The sequence below is a fragment of the Silene latifolia genome, chromosome 10, assembly GCF_048544455.1.
Source record: "Silene latifolia isolate original U9 population chromosome 10, ASM4854445v1, whole genome shotgun sequence".
Taxonomy (NCBI): Eukaryota; Viridiplantae; Streptophyta; class Magnoliopsida; order Caryophyllales; family Caryophyllaceae; genus Silene; species Silene latifolia.
The window spans coordinates 13021053-13043215 of NC_133535.1; the positions used below are offsets into that span (position 1 = coordinate 13021053).

The 22163-nt window shown below is 33.4% G+C and overlaps 1 protein-coding gene across 1 annotated transcript; it reads left to right on the forward strand.

Moving 5' to 3' along the window:
- Positions 1–8770: 8770 nt before the first annotated feature.
- Positions 8771–16111, forward strand: LOC141605172 (uncharacterized). Its single transcript, XM_074423847.1, has 14 exons — positions 8771–8915; positions 9039–9363; positions 10549–10640; positions 11955–11974; positions 12139–12373; positions 12456–12551; positions 12640–12755; positions 12838–12918; positions 13535–13658; positions 13817–13866; positions 14937–15027; positions 15289–15324; positions 15619–15716; positions 15808–16111. The coding sequence occupies exons 2-14, from the start codon at positions 9041–9043 to the stop codon at positions 15922–15924; spliced, it is 1479 nt and encodes a 492-aa protein (XP_074279948.1). The 5' UTR covers positions 8771–8915; positions 9039–9040; the 3' UTR covers positions 15925–16111.
- The last annotated feature ends 6052 nt before the right edge of the window (positions 16112–22163 follow it).

The following is a 22163-nucleotide window of genomic DNA, read 5'->3' on the forward strand; positions in this document are numbered from 1 at the left end:
ACCCGATCCATTGACATCCCTATTCGTTGTAGATGTCATTGTTTTCTTCTGAATTAATTTATTAACTGCTCTCTTCTTTTTTGTGCCGTTTTGAAAAAATTCTCCGACGTTACGTGTCATGTATTTTAGATTTCATCATCTTTCTTCAAAATTAAAAATTGTCAAACGTATTTGAGTAAAACTACTCCCTCCCTTCAACTCCACTTTGCAAGTTTGCTTTATCACGTTTGCCAACGCAGCTTTTACGCGATAAATATCATTAGCTACGAATTTGCAAAAATTATAAAAGTTAGATATTTTTAATGCACTCTTAAAGACGAATCTAATAAGATCCCACATGAATATATTTTCACTTATGTATCGAGAGAAAATTGAAGTTGAATGTTTGCTTGTGAATAGTGCGCAAAAGAGAAACTTGCAAAGTGGAGTTGAATTGAGGGAGTATGACTTAACATACTTTTATTTTGGAGCTTTTTACTTGGCTTTGGTGGTACATTATGTTTTCGGCTAAGTGATTTCAAGAACTTTTTTAAAATTAGTTATATCAAATATTATAAAGATCTAATCAATTTTTTGAGAAAGGTTTCTCAAGTATTAAGATAACCTAGATACTTGATAAAACAAATATATAAGGTTATCAAACATTAAAATAAATTGGTAGGAAATATTTAAAATGTTTTGAATATTGATGTGAATTGTTACTAGTTTTTAATGTCATTTAAAAGGTGTAAGTTTTAGCCCAACTTAAAATATAAATGAAAGATGATTTCAAAAAAAATATATAAATGAAAGAGATCTAAACAAATAATTCAAGAGTCGAAAATTCATGATTGCCCAATCGTAGAATATGGACTACATTAATGTTAACGAGTAGTTTACAAGTAACGTAAATCAATTGCATTTAGTCTTTACTGACTTCACGGGAACTTCACGTAGTAAGACTTTTGTTATTGTTGTAACCCTCGTGAATAAACAGTTTCAAATGATGAACTATGTTAGCTAACCCCAAGTACGGTTTTGGGATTGTGCTTTGTTGTTATTGTTGCTCTGATAGTGAATATGAATGATATCACTTTAAAGTTGTTGGTTACCCATGATTTTAAATTCACAATTCATTCTTTCTCGATCATAAGAACATAAAAATAAAAATATTAAAGAGCGATGCTATTATTGTCTGAAGGTAAATTTTTTTTTTTTTTTTAATTAACAATCTATTATGATGTTGGAGATAGGAAAATTCAAATTACTCCAATCATTTTAAAAAAAAATATTTAAAATTTATCCAATTTTTTCTAAAAACCATTGTAATGAAGAAATTGTAATTCCAATGATAAAATATATTGAATTTACTAAATAATGTGTTTACTCATCAATAAGTAGTCAATTTAACAATTAATTTTCTTACTTATACAGTTATTTTTCTAAATAAACTTTTGTTCTAAAATGGAGGGAGTATTAGATTGATCATCCATAACTATTTATATATATATGGTATTTACTATATAGTAGATTGACAGGTTAATAACATTTTAGAAGTCTTAAACATATCAAAAAAATAAATTCAAAGATGTATTTACCAAATGGGGTACCTACCATAGTTATTATCTACTTAACATAGTTAATCCATATTTCACATGTAATATGCTATAAAAATTAAGAGCATGTTTGGCCTAACTTGTTGAAAATGAGTTGTTGTTTTTTAAAAGTGTTTTTTCAAAAACAGAAGCACCAAATTGTTGCTTCTATTTTTATGGGCAAAAAGATGGTTTTTTAGCTTTTGAGAAATTCTTGTTTAGCTTTTACATAATGATGTGTTTGGCCAAAAAGTGTTTTTAGGTCTAAAAACACTTTTAAGAGTCAGGCCAAACACACACTAAATACTCTTTCACGAAGACAGTCGATAAAATTGATTACATTCATTGGCAAATATCATGAAAAAAAAAGTTATATTCTATAGTTTAATTTCGCATAAGTGACAGTTTACCCTTTTAACTTTGTTCAAAGGTGAAATTAGACTCCTTAAGTTTCAATTGTAGCAATCAATCGCCTTAATTATAACCAAAAGTGAAATTCAACTCCGATTTTTATTTTTCACTTAAATCTGAACAAAAAATTATTTTATATATATATTATACAACTAGCTAGTAACACATAAATGTTACTAATATTTACTTTATTAATTTATATAAATTTAATTAATCATCAGCAGAATAAATTTACATTCATCTATAATAAACAAAATATAAATGTGATAAAATTTTATTAACTATTCTTACATTTATAATAAATTGTCTATTACAATTATATATTGAATAAAAGTAATAAGATTATAAAAATTAAATTTTGTAAGTATTTGATTATAAAAGTAATAAGATTATAAAAATTTAAATTTGTATTTGATTAGTTGGATTATAAAACGTATTTTGGTGGAATTTAATGGGAGGTTTATTTCACTTTTGACTAAAGTTAAGGGGGTTTGAACTTTGAATGCTACAATTATCAAAAAAAAAAATCTTAAGAAAATCTAAGTAAAACTGCGACCACATCTATTTTTTAGAGATTTTATAAAATTATACTCCAATCTCTCAATCACGTATTTACCGTATTATTATTTGTTAGAGAAATTTTAACTAAAGTTAAATAAATGATTGGAATTGAGTAAGTATTTTTTAGTGCCTATTTTAAAAATGATAAAATATGTAATGGCCTAATTTTAAAAAAATTCATAAAATCTCATAACCTATATTTGTATGTCTTAACAAATCCTAGTGAGTAGTACCTAAGGGGATTCAAACTTTAACTTAGCATCCACAATACGTTTATCTTAACTACGAGTACTGGACTAAAACATATTTAGATATAAAAATGTTTAAATTTGTGAATAAAAGCAGAAAATACTCCATGCCACAACTTAAGTTTGTATGAATTTTTTTGAAATTTATTTAAATATTGATACGAGTGTTTTATAGCGTTTGCAACACTATAGGTATATTTATGCGTATAATGAAAACACAATTTTATTGTTCTCATACCAATTGGTTTAAAACGTAAGTTTTATGAGTATTCAACGGAGAGAAGTAGTATTTGATTTAAATTATGGTAACTTACAGTTTAAAGAAACGTAAAATAATTGCATGAGGACTATAGTGACCTCACGAAAACTTTGTGTGAAGTGAGGACTTTTATTATTCGCTAAAAAGGTTTAACTGAATGTCAAATCCTCGATATATGTGATACGTTAGTCATTTATGAGAGGAATAGTTAATCTTTCGGGATATGTGTTTCACATAACTAATGAATTACTCGTTAAAGATAATTTAATGTTATTCGTATTGTCTGGGGTATAAAAATACTTAATTATAATTACATATACACGCGAGACTCGTGATGATTTCAATAATAATAATAATGTTAAGGTTGGCTCGATGCCGCTTCCTTAGACGTTTGATCCGTGGAATGATTTCATCCTCTCGGTCTATACCTAAAAGCAAGAACAAATCTAGTATAAGGGGTACCGAGGAAAGCGCCCCCTCCCCCCCCCCCCCCAATATGCGAGTCAGATTCCCTTTAGATCACTAGGTTAACCAGGTTCATTGTGAGGAGTCACTTTAGCCCGACTATTGTAGTGAGATAAAGTGCTTAGAAAATGGGGATTAGGTTAAGATTGGATACCTTGCCCTATGAACAATAACACTTATTTTTAGAGAGGAGATAAGAGGCATGATTTTTGAGGTGCTTACGTGGGCATTCCATGTGGGTTTCGTCCATTGTTGACGTTATTCCCACTCGAGGTTATATTTATTTGGCATGAGGTCGACCCTCGGGGCTCGGGTCGAGCTTGGCGGCGAGCCTATGTTGTGTCATTTGATGGCGATTGATATTGATATTGGCTTAAGTAGTTTTAATTTAGGCTTGGGCCTCGAGATTAGCATAACAATATTTTCATGGGCCTCGATAAGGATTTGAGTCTAAATTGTCCACCCCGTGAATAGGCCCAACCAAAGATGACCGAGAGCGACGGGTTGGCTTTGGTTCTTTCTTTGCGCACAATTCTAGGCTAAACTTTTGGTGGTTGAATTGTCTTTTCACGTGGGGCCCAACCTGGTTGAGGTGATCGGACTTAGCATTCCATACAATAAACTAGATATTAGAATTTTTTTTTTTGTGTTTTCTAACGATTTCAAGGTAGAGAAGTATATAAAATATAATCAACAACATCTATCTCCTTTTATAAGTTTTTAAAGACTATGTCCATAAAGTCTCTTAAAGTTTGAATATAATAGCCGTAATAAAGGATTAGTAGAAGAGTAATTGGAATCCAATGTTGTACCGCTCCTAGCGCCTTTTTGCCGCTCCAAGCAGCTAGAGATCAGGATGTTTTGCCGCTCCAAGAGACTTTTCCCCTGCATGTCAGTTACTCTTTTTGCTTGCTTTCGTGCTTTGACTTTGATGTTTTTGGCTTTGACTTGCTTTAAAACCAACAATCACATAACTTCATTAGCCCAATACCAACCTCTGTAGAAGCTCTCTCCACATAACAAGAAATCAATTCAATTACCCCACAAAAACACATAAGTCCATCACAAAACCAACATCAAACACATATGCAATAAAATCCACGAAAATGCTTACCAATCTATCAAATAGCCATCAAAATGATCTTTATTAACCTCTAATAATATAGACTAATCACTCATTCCTCATAAGCATGCACCATCGCTAGACTTTTGAAATATGGAAAATAACTCAAAAAGTTTGGTTTATATCAAGTCAATTTTAGATCACTTAATATGATTGCTTGGGGTTACTTTGAGGTGCTTGTTAAACTTCGAGTTAGGTTAAGTCGTGTAAACTCGAATATGTAATTTGTACATTTTTATAATTATGTTTGCATAATAAGCTATCAAATGTCCATTAATATCCATATCATTTTCCAAAAATTACCTTGTAAGACCGTTATGAAATAACTGTAGAGACGGTTTTACGATATTATAAGGTTATTTAACAAGATTAATCCAAACTATTAGTGATATTATGAAAATAATCTCAACTTCATTTAATCTCATAATAAGTCATAATATTAACCTCATCTTCTCATACTACACTCGATAACCGCAGTTTTGTTAGTCAGGTCTCTCAAAAAATATCATTAAATAATGATGAGTCTAACTTAATCCCTTTCACCTCCTTAACTCCTTATCAAGAAATCACGAATCACCAACCACAAAAAACCATTAAATTCCATTGTATGTCCTCCATCACCATTAAACCACCTAAGCATCACCGCCACCACTACTTTCACACCATATTTGCAGGACCACAACCCTACAACCTTTTTTCGCTTATTCCATGTTCAAACTCCAATCCTCGCCATCACACCCACTTCCTTCCTTCCCCTTCGCACCCACCTCCCTAGCTTATCTCCGCCGCCAATGCGAACGCCTCTACCTTACTTATCCCGCATCACCGGCACATCCAAAACAACAACAACAAAATGAACAACAAACCTAGGTCTATTGTGTGAAGGAGTGTTTTATTATTATTGTTGTTGTTGTTGGTTTGTTATTAATATTACTACTAGTATAGGTCATGCGTAATGCGTGTTATATATAGATTATATTTTTGGGGGTTTTATTTATAATAGAAAACTGAAGTTATGAAAGGTGTATTTTTATGAAATTTATATATTTTTTAACCATAAAATTAAGGATTTCATTTTATAAATTTTCTCCAATTATTTTAATGATTTTTCTTGTCACAAAGTTAATGGTAAGTATGTGTCAAGTTATTCTCTAAAATTCTAATTATTGCATTTAATGAAAATTTTACCAACTTATAGTTAATAGTTTAACATCAATTTTATTTAATTTTGAGGAAATAATCATAATTTTGAATTTAGTTATTAGCTTAAAGTTTAATTATAAGATTATATTTTAATGAAAAAATATTAATTTAAAGAAAGAAAGTTTTACTTGTTTCTTTATTTAGATACAAGCATTTGAAAGGAAACTAAGAGAATTTTTATCCTCTTAGTAAGGGGGGTTATTAGCACCACATTTACGACAGTCAACTTCACATTATATGTAACATGATATAATAGGTTAAGTAAAAATTAAGTGATTTTATTTTAGGTTACAGAATAATTTGGCTTATTAAATATGAGTAACTAGTTTTGAAGCCCGTGGAAACCACGAGATCGCTAATAATTTATTGTTTTAATCGGCTTAAAGATTATGGAATATGAATTGTTTTCTTGACCAACAAATACTTAAGCGTTAGTTTAATTTCTCTTTATTTATTGAATGAATCATAGTTTTTAGACCTCTAATTATAGATGAGATTTTAATGTCCCGCGTGACAACTTCATAGTGCCAATAGCTTCATACTTGACCAATAAAAAGTTGATCAAGGTAACATTTTAAAATTATTGTGTAGGTGTTGCAAGTACGTACTAAATTTTCAGTACCTAACAACGGCTATACTTCTTGTATATTACAATAATTTTATATTCCCTCAATTTCAATGGATTTTATGTTCTTTAAAATTATCTGTTATATTTTAAAAAATATGTAGAATACTCTACAACATCAAATAATTAAAAATCAAATATTTGTGTCCCAAATTATTCCGAGTACGTTGTACGATTATATTTATGCAAAACAGAAAGAGTAAAGTAAAAGAATATATAACTTCAGAATTTTGAACAATTATTAGTATAAGAGCAAAGTTAATTATGTATCTTATGAATGACACAAGTAACAAATATTTACGTATATACAATATGTTACATAGTTGCTTTCACTTTGTTCAACCAAAGCTATAAATAAATAAACATTGTTATACTTTGTAAAAATTATTAGTTACAACTCTAAAATATCTCCTTAAACTATATTGGAAAAAATCTCTAAGCTTATTGACTTCCTCGCATAATGTTTTACACACTTTGAGTTATTTGGTTTAAAACCCATTGACCTCTTGACCAAAAATTAAGGAAAAAAATGTGTTACATGCAAAATTATTGCAGCAAAGATAATCCGGGTGTATTCACAAAATTTTTGGCAATAAATCTTCCAAGAATTGTCAGATGTAATGTTTTATGTCGCTTCAATGCAAGAGAATATAATTGTAGACAAAAATATGGCAATGTGTATGAGTAGTATAAATAAGGAGAGGAAAGCTAAAAAAAAATCATTATTTAAGAAAAAGAATTCGATGTTAAATTAATATGTAGAGTGAAATAATTATTGATTATTATTATATCTATAAAGACGAGAGAAATCTAAAAAGTTTATTAATATTAACATTTTATTGTACAATTTAAATTTTATTTTATTTTCTTTAATTACATGCATGTGACACAAGAAAATTCAAGATGACTTTTGATAGGAGATATGGCTTCGTGAAATGCTTAGTTTTATATTTTTATAATAATGTATAGATTTACCATTTTACGTTAAAATTGGTCGTTTTAGGTACCTTTAATTTATATTGTAAATATTAATTTATAGATTAATGAATTAAATCAATGCTAATTAACTATAAATTGAAAATCCATGTCACATTAAAATTTGCCACATCACATTATAATTTGTCAAATATAATAAATTTTCACGAGATTTTTAAAATAAATTGTGCAAACGACAATGGGTATCTACCCGTCTTAAGAAACTTGACAAATGGATAATGGTACAAACAACGCATTTTACATGTTTGTGTGCGCGACAAAAAATTTCATATGGGTAAGGTATCAAAGACACATGTACGCTATCAGTCGTTATCATATGAAAATAATAGAAACTAAAATAATTGAAAGATCTAGCATGCATACCAATAATTGAACATTATCTTAGAGCAAAATAAGTCGTTGAACATGATTAGATAAAAAATTATGAGTGAAACTTGTAATTTAGATTGAAGTCTATGGTTGAACACGTAAATTTCACCTCTTCTCCTCCATTTTACCTAGTTTAACTCCTCTCTTCCATTGTATTTTCTTTCTCTTTTCTCTTCTTAGAATATTCTGCATTTGCATATTCATCTTTTTCAACCTTAATTTCCTCAACTATTTCATAAGTGACAGAAATATGCAGCAAAATCATCTTCAAACTTTTAATGAGAGGGGGTGGTTATCGCAAACCCTAATTATTCGAATATGAGGAGAAATGAGAGGGGGTGGTTGAGGATACGAGGAAGAGAGAAAGATGAGTACAAGGGAGAGGGCGAGTCATATATGAATTATTCTATAAATACTATCATAGTTTGAATAGTTAAGGATAACCACATTCCTAATGAATATAGTTACCCAAAAACAGCATATAAACTATAAATCAAATTGCAAGTATATAGCGAATTAACCATCTAAGCAGAAAGGCGGTTATAGTACAACATTAATACCCCAACAAAGATACTAGATCTTTACGTATGCTTGTCATCTTATTTGCAATCGATTCAACAATCACAACAATATAATGCCAAAAAAAGATTTGTTGGAATCGCAACAAAAAATTATACAAAGCCAAAACAAATCTGGATACGCTAACATGCACATGAAACGTAAATCGGTAAATAATTGAAATATCTTGGGGAACCGTGCGCGTACCAACTAGTAAGTGAAAATATATTCACGTGTGATCTTGTTTGATTCATCTTTACGGTACATTTCAAATATCTAACTTTTATAATTTTTGCAAAAACGTAGCTAACGATATTTACCGCGAAAAACTATTTGTGTTTTCTAAATTTAAACGGGATGATTTAAGTACAAAAGAACATGACATAAATGACATTTTCCAAGTTTTTGTGTTTTGGCACACCCTCGGTTGCTCGATCAGTTCACCTTAAACAACGATCATCAATACTCGCAATACTGTTGATCAACTGCCATGAAATCCTCCATTAATTTTCTCAATCAATTGGTAAGTATCATCAATACTTTATTTGCACTTTGTTCAATTTAATCAATTACAATCGTCAATTACATTTCTATAATGTTATCGCAAACCCTAATTATTCAAAATCGAACATACAATCAATCGCAGATATGAGTTTGTGGAAAGGATTAATCGACTCATTGAATTCAATCTTCGCGTATTCGGAACCCGTAGACGAAACGCACAATATCGCAAACCCTAATTCTTCAATTAATCGATCAATGGAAGTAGGTGTAGATGGGAGTAAGGTTACGAATGAGAGAATTGCTGGTAAATTGAAAGGATACTTTGATTTGGCGAAAGAGGAGATAGCTAAGGCAGTTAGGGCTGAAGAATGGGGTTTGATTGATGATGCCGTTTCGCATTATAGAAATGCTCAGCGTATTTTAGCTGAAGGTGCTTCGACGCATGCTCCTTCGTTTATCTCGTGGAGGTATATCTGGTTGTCTCGGTTAATTTTGCTGATTTTTGCATATTGTCAGTGATCATGTTATTAGTAGATCTTTATTGTATGTAAATCGTATTAGTTATGGTAGAATATATGTAAATATATTCGTAATTATTTGTAGCCATAGCCTTGTAATTACGAATATATTTACATATATTCTACCATAAGTCATAACTAATACGATTTACATACAATAAAATATCTACTAATACTTGTCATTGTTTGGTTGGTAGCTTGGTACTTGACAACTACTGTGTCTGTATTGTTGAGGTATATGTGATCAACAACAACAACAACAACATTACCCGAGTGCCTCAATGGCTCCCGCAAATTGCGGGGTAAGGGGGGGTCGGATGTACGCAGCCTTACCCTTGTGTTAGAAACACAAAGAGGCTGTTTCCGAATGACCCAAGATGAAAATTGCGTCGAGAACTGCATCGAAGGACTGCTACTTCACAAAAGAAAGAAGCGCTGCCACTTTAGTAAGCCATTTTGCTTTACTCCATCATAATCCAGAACCAAAGAGTAATGAGTCTTTGGCTCCATTGGAAATATGGAGAAAGTTGAGGTATATCTGATCGTCGTATGGAAATTGTGTTAGCTTTTGCATACCATAATTGATCTTTTGTTGTATTCCTCATGCCCCATTCATTTGTATTCTTTTTTTTATTTTTTATTTTTTGTGAGGGGTGTTTTAATCAAAGGTAAACAAATGATTGAGACGGATGGGGTAGTTTAGTTAGTTACTCAGCTTAATAATCACGTGGTTGGAGAGTTTATGGAGATTCTTGTAATGATAACGCGGCTTCAGTTTTCATATTGTAGGTTTGCAGTAGCATAATGATTGCAAGTTCAAGACTAGTGTCTGTAGTTAATCTCTTCTTTTAGTTGGCTAAAAATGTGATATGGAGTATTTTATGTTTGTCCCTTTATTTTTTTATTGCTACAAACTACAAAAGGTGTTTTTGTCACTTCACTCCCTGTTCGTGTTTGTATTTCTTATTTAGTGGTTTTGCCGTCGCTGAATGTTGATAGTAGTCCCTTTTGGCTGTTCACGGAACGCACTTTCAATGTTGGATATGATTTTTGTGTTTTATTTATCCTGTGATTTTGATAGCGTGTGATAGTTCATAGTAAACATCCTAATTTGTTTATCCTTTTTTTCCACAGTGAGAAGCAGAAAGTGAATTCATATCATCAGAAAATATCAAAATGGCAGAGTGACGTTTCTGAAAGATTACAAGTCTTGAGTGCTCGAACAGGTTTGCATTTTGTATGTTGTATTTCAGTCAACAATTCGCTAAATTTTGGGAAATTATCCACGGTAACTCGGAGCTTGAACTTTGAACTATTCACACATGCAGCACTTACACTCAAGTGTTTTATGAGATGACCCTTATATTTGTACAATTTTGGCGAAAAACTTGTTTAAATCATGTTTTGAAGTAATATAACAAATTTCTATTGCCAAACCTTTTTCTCTCTTCCTCACTTGCTGGCTACCTAACTCTTCCAAAGCACCCCTTTCTCAAGAGGTTGAGTTAATTAACATTAATTATCATGCATGAAGTAATATATTTATTACACTAAATATTCTCTTTGCACTTCCCATTTTGAAGCAAAACCACGAGAAGAGTAGGATGGGATGTATTATGCTTTACTGCATCAATCATGCTTACCAGATTCGTAATACGCTTGATACGAATACACAATTCCCTCAAAGTAGAGCAATTCAATAAAATTATAGCCAAACACCATAATTCGATGTAATTCGAATTTGTAATTTTTTCGAATTGATTGGCGATTCTTTAGGCAATTAACGGTATCCGGTAACTCAGGTTTCAATTAAAGTGCAGAATGAAAACAAAAACTACCAGTCACATTGGGCCTTCTGTTATGAGTTTCATAGTGAGCCATGTGCGACGAACCAACTCACCATTGCTTAGGGCCAGGGCTTTAAAAGGCGAGGTTAGGAGGGAAAAAGAAGCGTTGTGGGAGGGAGGGGCTAGGAAAAATAGTTGAGACTTATTGGGAGGGGAAAAAAGTATGGAGGTAGCGGTGGGGACTGGGGAGGGGTGTCGTTGGTTACACCACAGAGAAGAGATGAGCAATACTGGGAGGGTGCGATGGGAGAAGGGGAGGGGTGGGCTGGTTCTGGTGGGAGGGGACAAGGGAAGGTTGAGGGTATTGGACTTGAGAGATGGGAGAGCTAAACAAAAAGGGTTTGCTAATTTTTTCATTGATAAAAATAACGGGTTATCAAAGTGAAAAAATGGTGGTAATTTTTTTGTTAATAAAACAACAGGTCTTTCGTATTTAATAGGGATTTTAGTTTATGGTAACTGAAATGGTTAAAAGAAAGAGATGGTCATTAGTAGCAATGTTATTTTGGGTACCTTCTCATCATATTATTGAGAATTTGAAAATTGCTCAAACATGGCTGTTACATTTGGAAAAATGCGTAACTTTAGGGTTGTCAACTTGTCATAAATAATTTCCCTTTTTGTTATGTATGCGATTCTTTATTTTTTTTTTAAAAATGTGGTTGTTAATGTATTCTTTTTGTTGCTTTTCAGGTGGCACAACGACAAACAAGGTAACACTGATTCACCTTTTTGTTTATGGAATATCTTCTGTGTGTTTTGGGTTGTAAAATGCTACTATATCATACTCATACTTGTAAATTAGTAATGCATTATGTATTTTCTCGGTTACTTTACTGCTCTCTTAATTTGAATTGGTTTGCTCATTTATTTCCAGATAACTACTTCTCGGCCACAAAGAGCTAAAGTTTTGCCTAAAACAACAAATGCTGTGAGTGATGTGCAACAAAGACCAACTATCACCAGGAGTAGTTCGTTAGTAAATAATCGAGCAGATAAACCCACAACTTCTAAATCAAGCCAAGATACTGGTGGTTATGATGCTAAGCTTGTAGAGATGATAAACACTGTGATTGTGGACAGAAGTCCTTCTGTCAAGTGGGATGATGTAGGTACGTAATTCACTTTTGTTTCCATGTTTTCTTTATGTTTTGTACGTGGAAGAACGCTTAGTTTTTTTTTCCTTAATTGCAGCGGGTCTTGAGCTAGCAAAACAAACTTTATTTGAAATGGTTATCCTTCCTACCAAAAGGAGAGACTTGTTCACAGGTCTTAGAAGGCCTCCCCGAGGTAATTTATATGAATGTTGCAATTAGATTTACTAATCCTATATATGCATGTTGGGAGTTAACTTGTGGGCCTGTGGGTTTCTGTCCAGGTCTACTGCTTTTTGGTCCGCCGGGTAATGGAAAGACAATGCTTGCTAAAGCAGTTGCGTCAGAGTGTAATGCAACATTCTTTAATGTGTCTGCATCTACCCTTACATCTAAGTGGGTGGGTCTCTTCGCTAGAGGGCATTCTGTTTACTTATTATATTCCTGGATAGCATTGAATATAATATTATAATGCTGACCAGGTTGGTGAGGGCGAAAAGCTTGTGCGGACTCTTTTCATGGTTGCTATATCGAGACAGCCTTCTGTAATTTTTATGGATGAAGTAAGTTTCTAACTTGGCCATTTGTGTTATCATTGGACGTCTTTTTGTTTTCTTTAGTTTTTTTTGGTTTTGATGGGGTTAGTAGATCTCTAGCATTCTTTTCTTCAAAATGCTTTATTGGCTTTGAAAACTTACTCTACTAAAACCGTAAAACCCATATATATGCTGGCATCTTGTCCTGTTTGGAAATTTTCTTCAATACTCGTATTAGTTTTAGAACATCCATGAGTTCACTCGATTCTAGGTGGTAAACCATTGGTGGGATGCTTTTGGTGGTATAGTGACGTAAACAGTTAAACGAGAGTTACTTAGTTGCACTTTTAGGACGTTTTTTCTCTATGTATGAATGATTTACTAAAATTCAAACCTTACGGTTGGCTGACAAACATGAGACTTGGTCTAAATCGCTTTGAGATCTCTGGTAATGGGAAGATCACTTGTCTTTTTGATTTAAAATTCATCTTGATAACTTTATGACTATCATCTCTAGTTGTTGATGTCATTAGTCTTGCTAACTCTTTTGTGTGTTCTAGTTCTTTCATATCCTATTATCTGTCAGATTTTGCGTTTCTCCACTTGCTTGATGTTCAATGGGATATGTTTTGTTTGTTTGAAGATTGATAGCATGTTGTCCGCAAGGGAAGCCAATGAACATGACGCCAGTCGGAGATTGAAATCAGAATTTCTTGTACAGTTTGATGGCGTCACGTCTAATTCCAATGATCTTGTGATAGTAATTGGTGAGCGTTTACAATATTAATAGTACCTGTGTTGGAAGGATGAGTTCTCCACTAAACAATACAAACTTAGTACCTGCGAAGGAGGATGCTAGCATATCTTTACATTTTTATGACTTGCTCTATTCTGTGTTCTTTTTTCCTTTGTTTTTTTTGTCTAGGTGCGACTAATAAGCCTCAGGAACTTGACGATGCTGTTCTGAGAAGATTGGTGAGTGTGCCCCCACCCCCGCATAAATGCCCGATTAACCCTTTTCTCTCTTTCTTTATTATAAGTTCTCAACAGTTTTTAAGTTATATACTCTTATCGTTATCTATAATTGTGAAAAACTAAAGCTGCCTGATGACATAATGACTTAAGACTTCCATATTGCCATATTGTCTGACTACAGATTTGCTTAAAATGTTCTTATGAGTTAATGTTAGTTTTACGGCGAGGCTGTTGCAGTTTTCTTATGTTTGCATATGTATAAGATTTGCCGAGAACTTCGGGGTTGAGTATGATTTTACAAAGGGCTGGAAACTGAGTCGAGTTGTGTCAACTGCCGCTCATAGGACTCTTCATTTTTGTTTGTTTATTTGAATTGAATATAAATCAGGTGTTCATACACTAGCTGTAATAATCCTATCGAAAAAATGATAAATACAGCAACTGTAATATTCATGATGATTGATGAGTTGCAATTTGCAACATGTTTTCATATATAAAAGTTGCTGTAGACTTTACAAGTGAAAAATGTCCAGAGACTAGAGTTCAAACTTTTTAAATTATATTATTAGTCCCGAGATTCGAATACGCTTGAGCCAAAACTGATCAAAAGTTGGTTTGCACGTACTTATTTGTATCTTGGCTTTTGATGTGAAATACATGTTCATGCATGCACCTTTTTGTTATTTGACCAAAATTTGACCTAGTTCGATCCTCAGTTAACACATTGGTTCATTTGCAGTCGTAGTTCTATTTCGATCTTGCCTGTTTATTAAAGTTGATTATCTATGGTTGCATGTCACACTGGCTTTCCAGTATGTTTTTTTTATACTGTATACCTTGCAGCTAGTCAATAATTTGTTACAATGGTGGTTTTAAAGACTTATTTGGCGTATTATTTGGGCTGGAGAGGTTTTCTACTTCTGGCCTTATGCTTTACTGATTCATCTTTGACTGTGGCGGCGTTGCTTGGCTATTTATTGTTTTACTTGAGATTTTTCAAGTTCAGTTCAGGTATAATTTCTTACATCTTCAGTTGCTTCTGTAACCACTTTGTTGAAACTCATGGTCAGGTAAAGAGAATCTACATTCCGTTGCCTGATGAAAATGTGAGGAAGCTTGTTCTTAGTCAAAAATTGAAGGGCCAAGCTTTTTCCTTGCCTCGTAAGTGTTTCTGTTCTGTGTCCTTTTGGCTGACTGTTCTGGAAATTGGTGTTGGCAGTTTCTTATGCATTTCATGGATCGTTGCACATTTATTACTACACGTACACTTTTAAATGACCAAGTGTCTAATGAACTAGGATATTTAGTTATTTACTTCAAAGCCTTTGTTTGTGTCATCCTTGAGACTTGTTCGACATGCTATTGTTCTTATTGATGGCCTTGCATAACCTAAGTACTGAATTTTCTTCTGCATTTTGATAGGCCAAGACTTGGAAAGACTTGCGAGAGTCACAGAAGGTATGATGTACTTGAATCTCAAGTTCTCATTTTAGAACGGTCCCATGAGAAAAGTTATATCATGAAACTGACATATTGTAGGGTAGTTATATATTGATTTCAGTTTCTAGCTGGTTAATGGGTGAGATATTGTTAAATAGGCAGTGCCCAAGTTATATTAATATCTGAGACTGTTGAGTAATAAAATAGAATAAAATATCTCTCTTCCTGAGGGCCTGACCACCCTTAAATGAGCGACGGTTTTGTAACTTTGTTGTCTCGATATTCTGCTTTTAAATGGTTTCTATATCTTAGGATACTCTGGAAGTGACCTACAAGCATTGTGTGAAGAAGCTGCGATGATGCCAATAAGAGAACTCGGTTCGAACATACTTACTGTCAAAGCTAATCAGGTAGCTAACTCGGTTCTATCATGCAGTTTATTGTGCTTCATAATTTTTATTTTTTGAGCAACCATTGTATCTACCTATAATATGATAACAGGTTAGGCCCCTGAGATATGAAGATTTCCAAAAGGCAATGTCTGTAATTCGACCAAGCCTTCATAAGAGTCGATGGGAGGAGCTTGAACGATGGAATCAACAATTCGGGTCAAACTAACTTTATTGTATCATTCCTCTTCCCAAATTGTAATTTTGCTGGGAAAAATATGCATCTTTTTTTTTCCTTGGAATGTTGAGGTGGGTTTGTGCGATCTTACCCTGATTCTATTCGATTGTAAATATAGTCATCTGTAATTAAAAAGAAACAGTTTGTTTCTTATTTAAGAGAACTTTCGCGGACTCCATATGTTACTCCACCTTACTCCGTAGTAGTCGATATTAATTCGAATAGTGGATCTAAATGGAAACTGTTAGTAATAAAAAATGAAGGAGCATGTTAGCTTTGTAGCACACCATCTTCTGAATCCCGGTCTGAAATCTGCCTACACTTTAGGCCTCCATTGATTTGGGAGCGTGCTCTGGTTCATGACTCACAAGGGTCATATTGTAGAAGCCTAGAGGGTTAGATCCTGCTGGCTGCATACGGAGTACGAACTACTATGGAAAACAAAAACTGAACAGTTGGTCTTGCTTGGGACGGTCTCTTCAAAGAGAGATCCCTTCATGCAAAAACAAATCTTCAAACAAATCCTGCTGGTGTCGCATACCCTATACCAAAACACTGCGTTCCACTGATTTTGCACGACATATATTCAAGTGTCATAGGAAAATTGAGTATTCCGATCAAAAGAAATTATTAATTATCCTCGAAAATTGTAATTAGGAGATTCAAGTGTCATAGTAAAATTGAGTATGGTGCAGCTATTTTCTGTTTCATTAGTTTGCAGAAAGCTACGTATTTTGTTAGTCTCAAACTCTACAGCTCGTATTCTATCTATGTATTTCAATCTCTGCGAAAGTATTATCAAGATTATTAATTAATCTTAGTAGAATATATTTTTTTAATTATCAAGATTATATTTTATTATCTTTTAGCTCAATTAGTATTAGTAAACACTCTATCTTTACTGCTGCCAAAAAAAAAAAAGTATTAGTATACTATCATTCTTGTTTTTGTCAAACTCTTCTACTACTCCTATTCCATGGACTTTTTTTGTAGATGTATTATATTAATCTTGCAGAATCATTATTAACATTATCTTTCTTTATCAAAATTAATCTTAGCAGAATAATAATATTATTATTATATAACCAATCATCAACGAAAACATATGTAAAATTTTATCTAATCTTGTAACAAATTAATGAACAAAAGAGTATTAGAACACCAACTCTTGTGATTATTAATTAACATAAAACTTGATCTCAAATACTCCCTTCCGATTACTATATAAACCCCTCTAACCCCTTCATTCATGCAATCATCCCAAACCCTCTGCAATCAACTCCGATCCACAAAGCCCTCAAAACTCGAAAACAAAACAATGAAGACCATAATGGTAATCCTGGCTATTCTAGCTTTGTCATCAGTTGCTTTCGCCCAACAACAACAACAAGTCGATGCACAAACACAGAATGATTTATATAATCAACAAGAATGGTTTTTCCGACACCACCCTTATTTCATTCCACACCCTTATTTTCATCATCCTCATTTCCCGTCTCTACCACCAACGTCAGCTCCTCAAGTTCCAGCCCACGGTAACTTGAGTCCTTGCGTGGATGATTTCCGTTCGTTCTTGTCGAGTCACAAGTACTCGATGAGTTCTGGTTGTTGCTCTGCTCTTAAGGATGTCAAGATCCCTCCTGTGCAAAGGCTTGTCTCACAATACTGCTCCGGCGCTGCAGCTCCAAGTTCTTAAGCATCAAATTAATATACTCCCTAGTTTATAATCTAAATTTAGGAGTTTATATTATAGGATAAATAAATTTGAATAAATCACCTAGTTAGTGCATGGTGATATTAGGAAAAACAGTTGTTATTAGTTTAGCTTGATACTATGGAATAATAATACTTATTTAATTCCACAATATTTTTTTATGGATATTTACTTCTGCTATGTTATAATTTAATTTAATTTAATTTTGACCGTCTTATTAAGCTAATTTTAAAATGAACAATGATATGTCCATATACTATATTTCCTGTGTTCCATTGATTTCGGAGTATGCTCTTTGAGTCATGGCTCATAAGTCATGACTAGGGTCGTATTGTAGAAGCCTAGACAGTTAGATCATGATGGCTGCATACGGATTATTACGAAAAACAAAAAGTGAAAGGGAAATGAATTCATAGCAAAAGCTTAAATTAGCCTTCTAAAGAAATACAGTAAAACAAAAAATAATCTACTGCAGTTTAGTAGTTGCAAATTGTACAATTGTTTTGGTAATTGGCTAGTGGCTCATTATACAATAAATCTTCAATTGTTGTTTGAATTTGGGATTTGTTGTATTGTCCTTAGTAGGACAATCTTAAAAAAATTTAACCATTAGACTAAGACTCGTTCTATTATGTTATCTTGAGTTAGAGCATAGTTTTATAAATTGAGTTTTTTTTATGGTTCTACACTGGTCATTACCAGATTCTTGTTTTGGTTAAATTACACAAGAACTAGTTTTTGTACCGTGCACAATTTTCATTTTTTAGAATAATATTTATTATTTTTATTGTCATTTTGGTGTATTCTAAAAACTTTGACCCTATTTTTATCCGGTAAAGAACGAAAAGATGGACATCAAATTTTATTCTTTATTAAAACATATTCCAGTGTTAAGAGTAATAATTTAATGTAAACACGCAAAATCTCTAAATAAATGGATTGTAATTATTTTATCTATAAATTTTAATACGTAGAAAGCGCTATGTTAAAATACAGATTATTTTATCTTACTAATTAGGCTACAATTACAGGTTTATTTTCTTAAGTGCAATGAAGTTTGCTAAACTTCTTTGACAAATACATTTACAATTTTTCGCAATTCGTCAGTTTTGAGACATTTTCGTTGTGAATTCGATGGATTTCCAATGTATTGGCAAAAATATTAGAGAATGACTTTTGTATATCCTTTACTTGGATGAAAGTATTCATATAACTTATCGACTCACTGGTGGTTCAAATAATATATCTATAGTCTATTTTGTCCACTTTTTTATAAGCTTGTTTTTCTAATTATTTGTGTCATTTGCTATATATGTGTATACATGTCACCAACATGTTATATACTCTTGTCGCAACTTTTTTTTTATGGGAATAAAAAACAACGAATAAAAGTAAAAATATCATATGTTTTTTTTTTCTAAATGACATTATCAATAGTGATTTAAACATATATTATTTAAACAACCATTTGAACTCGTAAGAACTCTTATCGCTCTTTCTTAGTTCATGAAAAAGGAAAATATACGCAAATCAATACAACAAAAAACATTTCTCGAAGAAATATTGTGAGCGTTCGAAGAACATATTTGATGAAAAACAGAAAAACTGATTTAAAGGCTTGAAACAATCAAAATTTGAACAACGAATTCGAGAATAAAACATTGGTTTCCAACCAATAACCATGCAAAATATTTCCTCTACATTGACACTATTAAAAGGTCAAATTAACATCCTTGTATCATACTTCAACAATTCCACCCAGGCATTTGATTTATTACTGTTTTACAAAATATAAATGGAAGAAAAATGTTACACGAAAATTTAGTTGAGCGAAAGAGTGAAAGAAAATCTAGTACAATTTACAAAATTTGCCAATTAATATTTCAAGGTAGAATATATTATGTACCACATATAAGAGATTCATACTACCATTTAAATTTAACATACACACCATAATAAAAGGGGAAAACCGACAAATATTCAAACCAAAAGAAAAGTTAAAAGAAAATTCATAACCATTATTTTCCAAATTCATGCAATGTTGTTGATACGTGAGTATGCATGTCATCCTCCTGCAATTTTAATACAAACACAAGAGATTAAGTAAATAAGATTCTAACTATTAATTCAAAATATAATAAAGATAAAAACGAAGTAATTCATTTAGTTCTCTATGTATACTACCAACTTTTTGAATACAAAATGAAAATTAGGATTATTGTAATAGTTATATAAGAACATAATTCTCGCATTAATTTCAACAATTTATTTGAGGTAAGAAAAAAGATTTTGTGATAATAAAAAGTAGTATTAATTTTTGTGATAATAAAAAGTTATAATGGTGATGGAAAACCAAAAAGTCATCTTATTAAATAAAAAGATTCATTTTTGTGATAATAAAAAGTTATAATGGTGATGGAAAACCAAAAAGTTATCTTATTAAACCAAAAAGTCATCTATTACGGATGAATGTAGAGAATGTAAAGCTGTTGTTCTTATTATTGTGTGGAGATATACATACGACTTGATATATATACTAAAGTACAATGGTATAAACAATGGTATCAACAATGATATGGAATATATCCAAATATGGCAAAGGAGATTGATTGCCATATTACTTCTACTAGCCGTTGGATGCTTATGGGTAGTGTGTATTGGGTCGGCCCATGTTACCCCCCCTCAAGTTGGTGCGTGTAAGGTAGAGACGCCCAACTTGGATAATAAATCTTCAAATGGTGTGCGTCCAAGAGCTTTAGTTAGAATATCCGCTAGTTGCGATTTCGTGTGCACATAGCTCGGTTTGATCAATCCTTTGAGAATCTCGTCTCGTATAAAATGACAGTCAACCTCTATATGTTTTGTTCTTTCGTGGAAGACCGGATTGTTGGCAATATGGAGAGCCGATTGATTGTCACATAGAAGGTCAATCGGGTCTTTGATATGGACGCCCAGAAATTGGAGAAGGCCGATGAGCCATTTCAACTCGCAAACTGTGTAGGCCATGGCCCTATATTCGGCTTCGGCGGATGATAGGGAGACGGTTGATTGTTTCTTTGTTTTCCATGAGATAGGCGAACTTCCAAGGAACATGATATAGGCGGATAAGGAGCGTCGGGTGGTCGGACATGTAGCATAGTCGGCATCGCAATATGCATGTAAACGGAGATCGTTATCAGCCCGTAGTAGAAGGCCTTGACCCGGATTATTTTTGAGGTATTTTACCACTTGAAGGGCAGCGTGCCAGTGTTCGAGCTTAGGTGAGTGCATGAACTGGGCAAGAATATGGACGGAGTAAGTAAGTTCGGGCCTTGTAATGGTTAGATAAACCAAACGGCCAACGAGCCTTCGGTATGGTTGTGGGTCGGCCAAGGGAGCCGTGGTCGTGGATGCAAGACGGTGGTTAGGTTCCATGGGTATGGAGTGAGGCTTAGACCCAAGTAACCCAGATTCGGTGATGATGTCGAGAGCGTATTTCCGTTGCGATATGAAGAGTCCGGTTTTGTTGCGGGCAATCTCTAGGCCCAAAAAATATTTTAACGGACCGAGGTCCTTCATATGAAAGCAACCACTTAAGTAGTCTTTAAATCTCTTGATTACTTGAGTGTTATTCCCACAAATAACCAAATCATCAACATATACTAGAACATGTACCTCGGATGTGGCAGCGATTAGGGAGAAAAGGGAATGATCATATGGAGATTGTTTAAACCCGTAGGAGATCAATGCCGAAGGGAGCTTGGCGTACCAACACCTCGGGGTTTGACGAAGTCCATAGAGCGATTTTCGAAGACGACACACTGTCCCATCGGATGTGGCTTTATACCCGGGAGGTAATTTCATGTATACCTCTTCGTGAAGATCACCGTGAAGGAACGCATTATGAACATCCATTTGATGAATCATCCAATTCTTTGCTGCGGCGATCGTGAGAAGGGCTCGAACTGTTACCATTTTGGCGGTTGGAGCAAATGTTTCTTTAAAATCAATGCCTTCGACCTGTCGGTTGCCCATAACTACGAGACGAGCTTTGTAGCGTTCGATAGTCCCATCCGCATTATATTTTATCTTGTAGACCCATTTGGATGCGATAGCCTTTTTGTGAGGTGGGAGATGTTCGAGAGTCCATGTGTTGTTGCGTTCGAGAGCATCGATTTCACTTTGCATTGCATCACGCCATTGAGGTACCTGCATTGCTTCTTTAAAAGAGGAAGGCTCGTGATTGTCGGTCACAGCCGCTAAGAAAAGTTTGTGGTTAGTGGAAAATTTGTCGTAATTAAGAAAATGTGAAATAGGATAACGCGTACCAGATGACGATGTGGAGACAGAGAGAGCGTGAGTCGATGGATTGATAGGCGGTCGAACATAGCCGGTCATGCGGGAGTTAGGGAATTTGAGTCGGTGTCCTTTGCCCTTAGGAGGGGAAGTGGGTGTCGTGTTTGTCGTGGTAGGTTGGGAAACGTCGGGAGTGTCGTGAAGGGGGTCAGAAGTGGTGGTGGGTGTTGTGTGGATGGGA

Excerpts from the sequence above, each read along its gene's own strand:
- LOC141605172 (XM_074423847.1), top strand. The coding sequence starts at position 9,041 with ATGAGTTTGTGGAAAGGATTAATCGACTCATTGAATTCAATCTTCGCG. Across the intron at positions 12,374-12,455 it reads TGTCAAGTGGGATGATGTAG|CGGGTCTTGAGCTAGCAAAA; the intron begins GTACGTAATTCA and ends CCTTAATTGCAG. Across the intron at positions 15,028-15,288 it reads CCAAGCTTTTTCCTTGCCTC|GCCAAGACTTGGAAAGACTT; the intron begins GTAAGTGTTTCT and ends GCATTTTGATAG.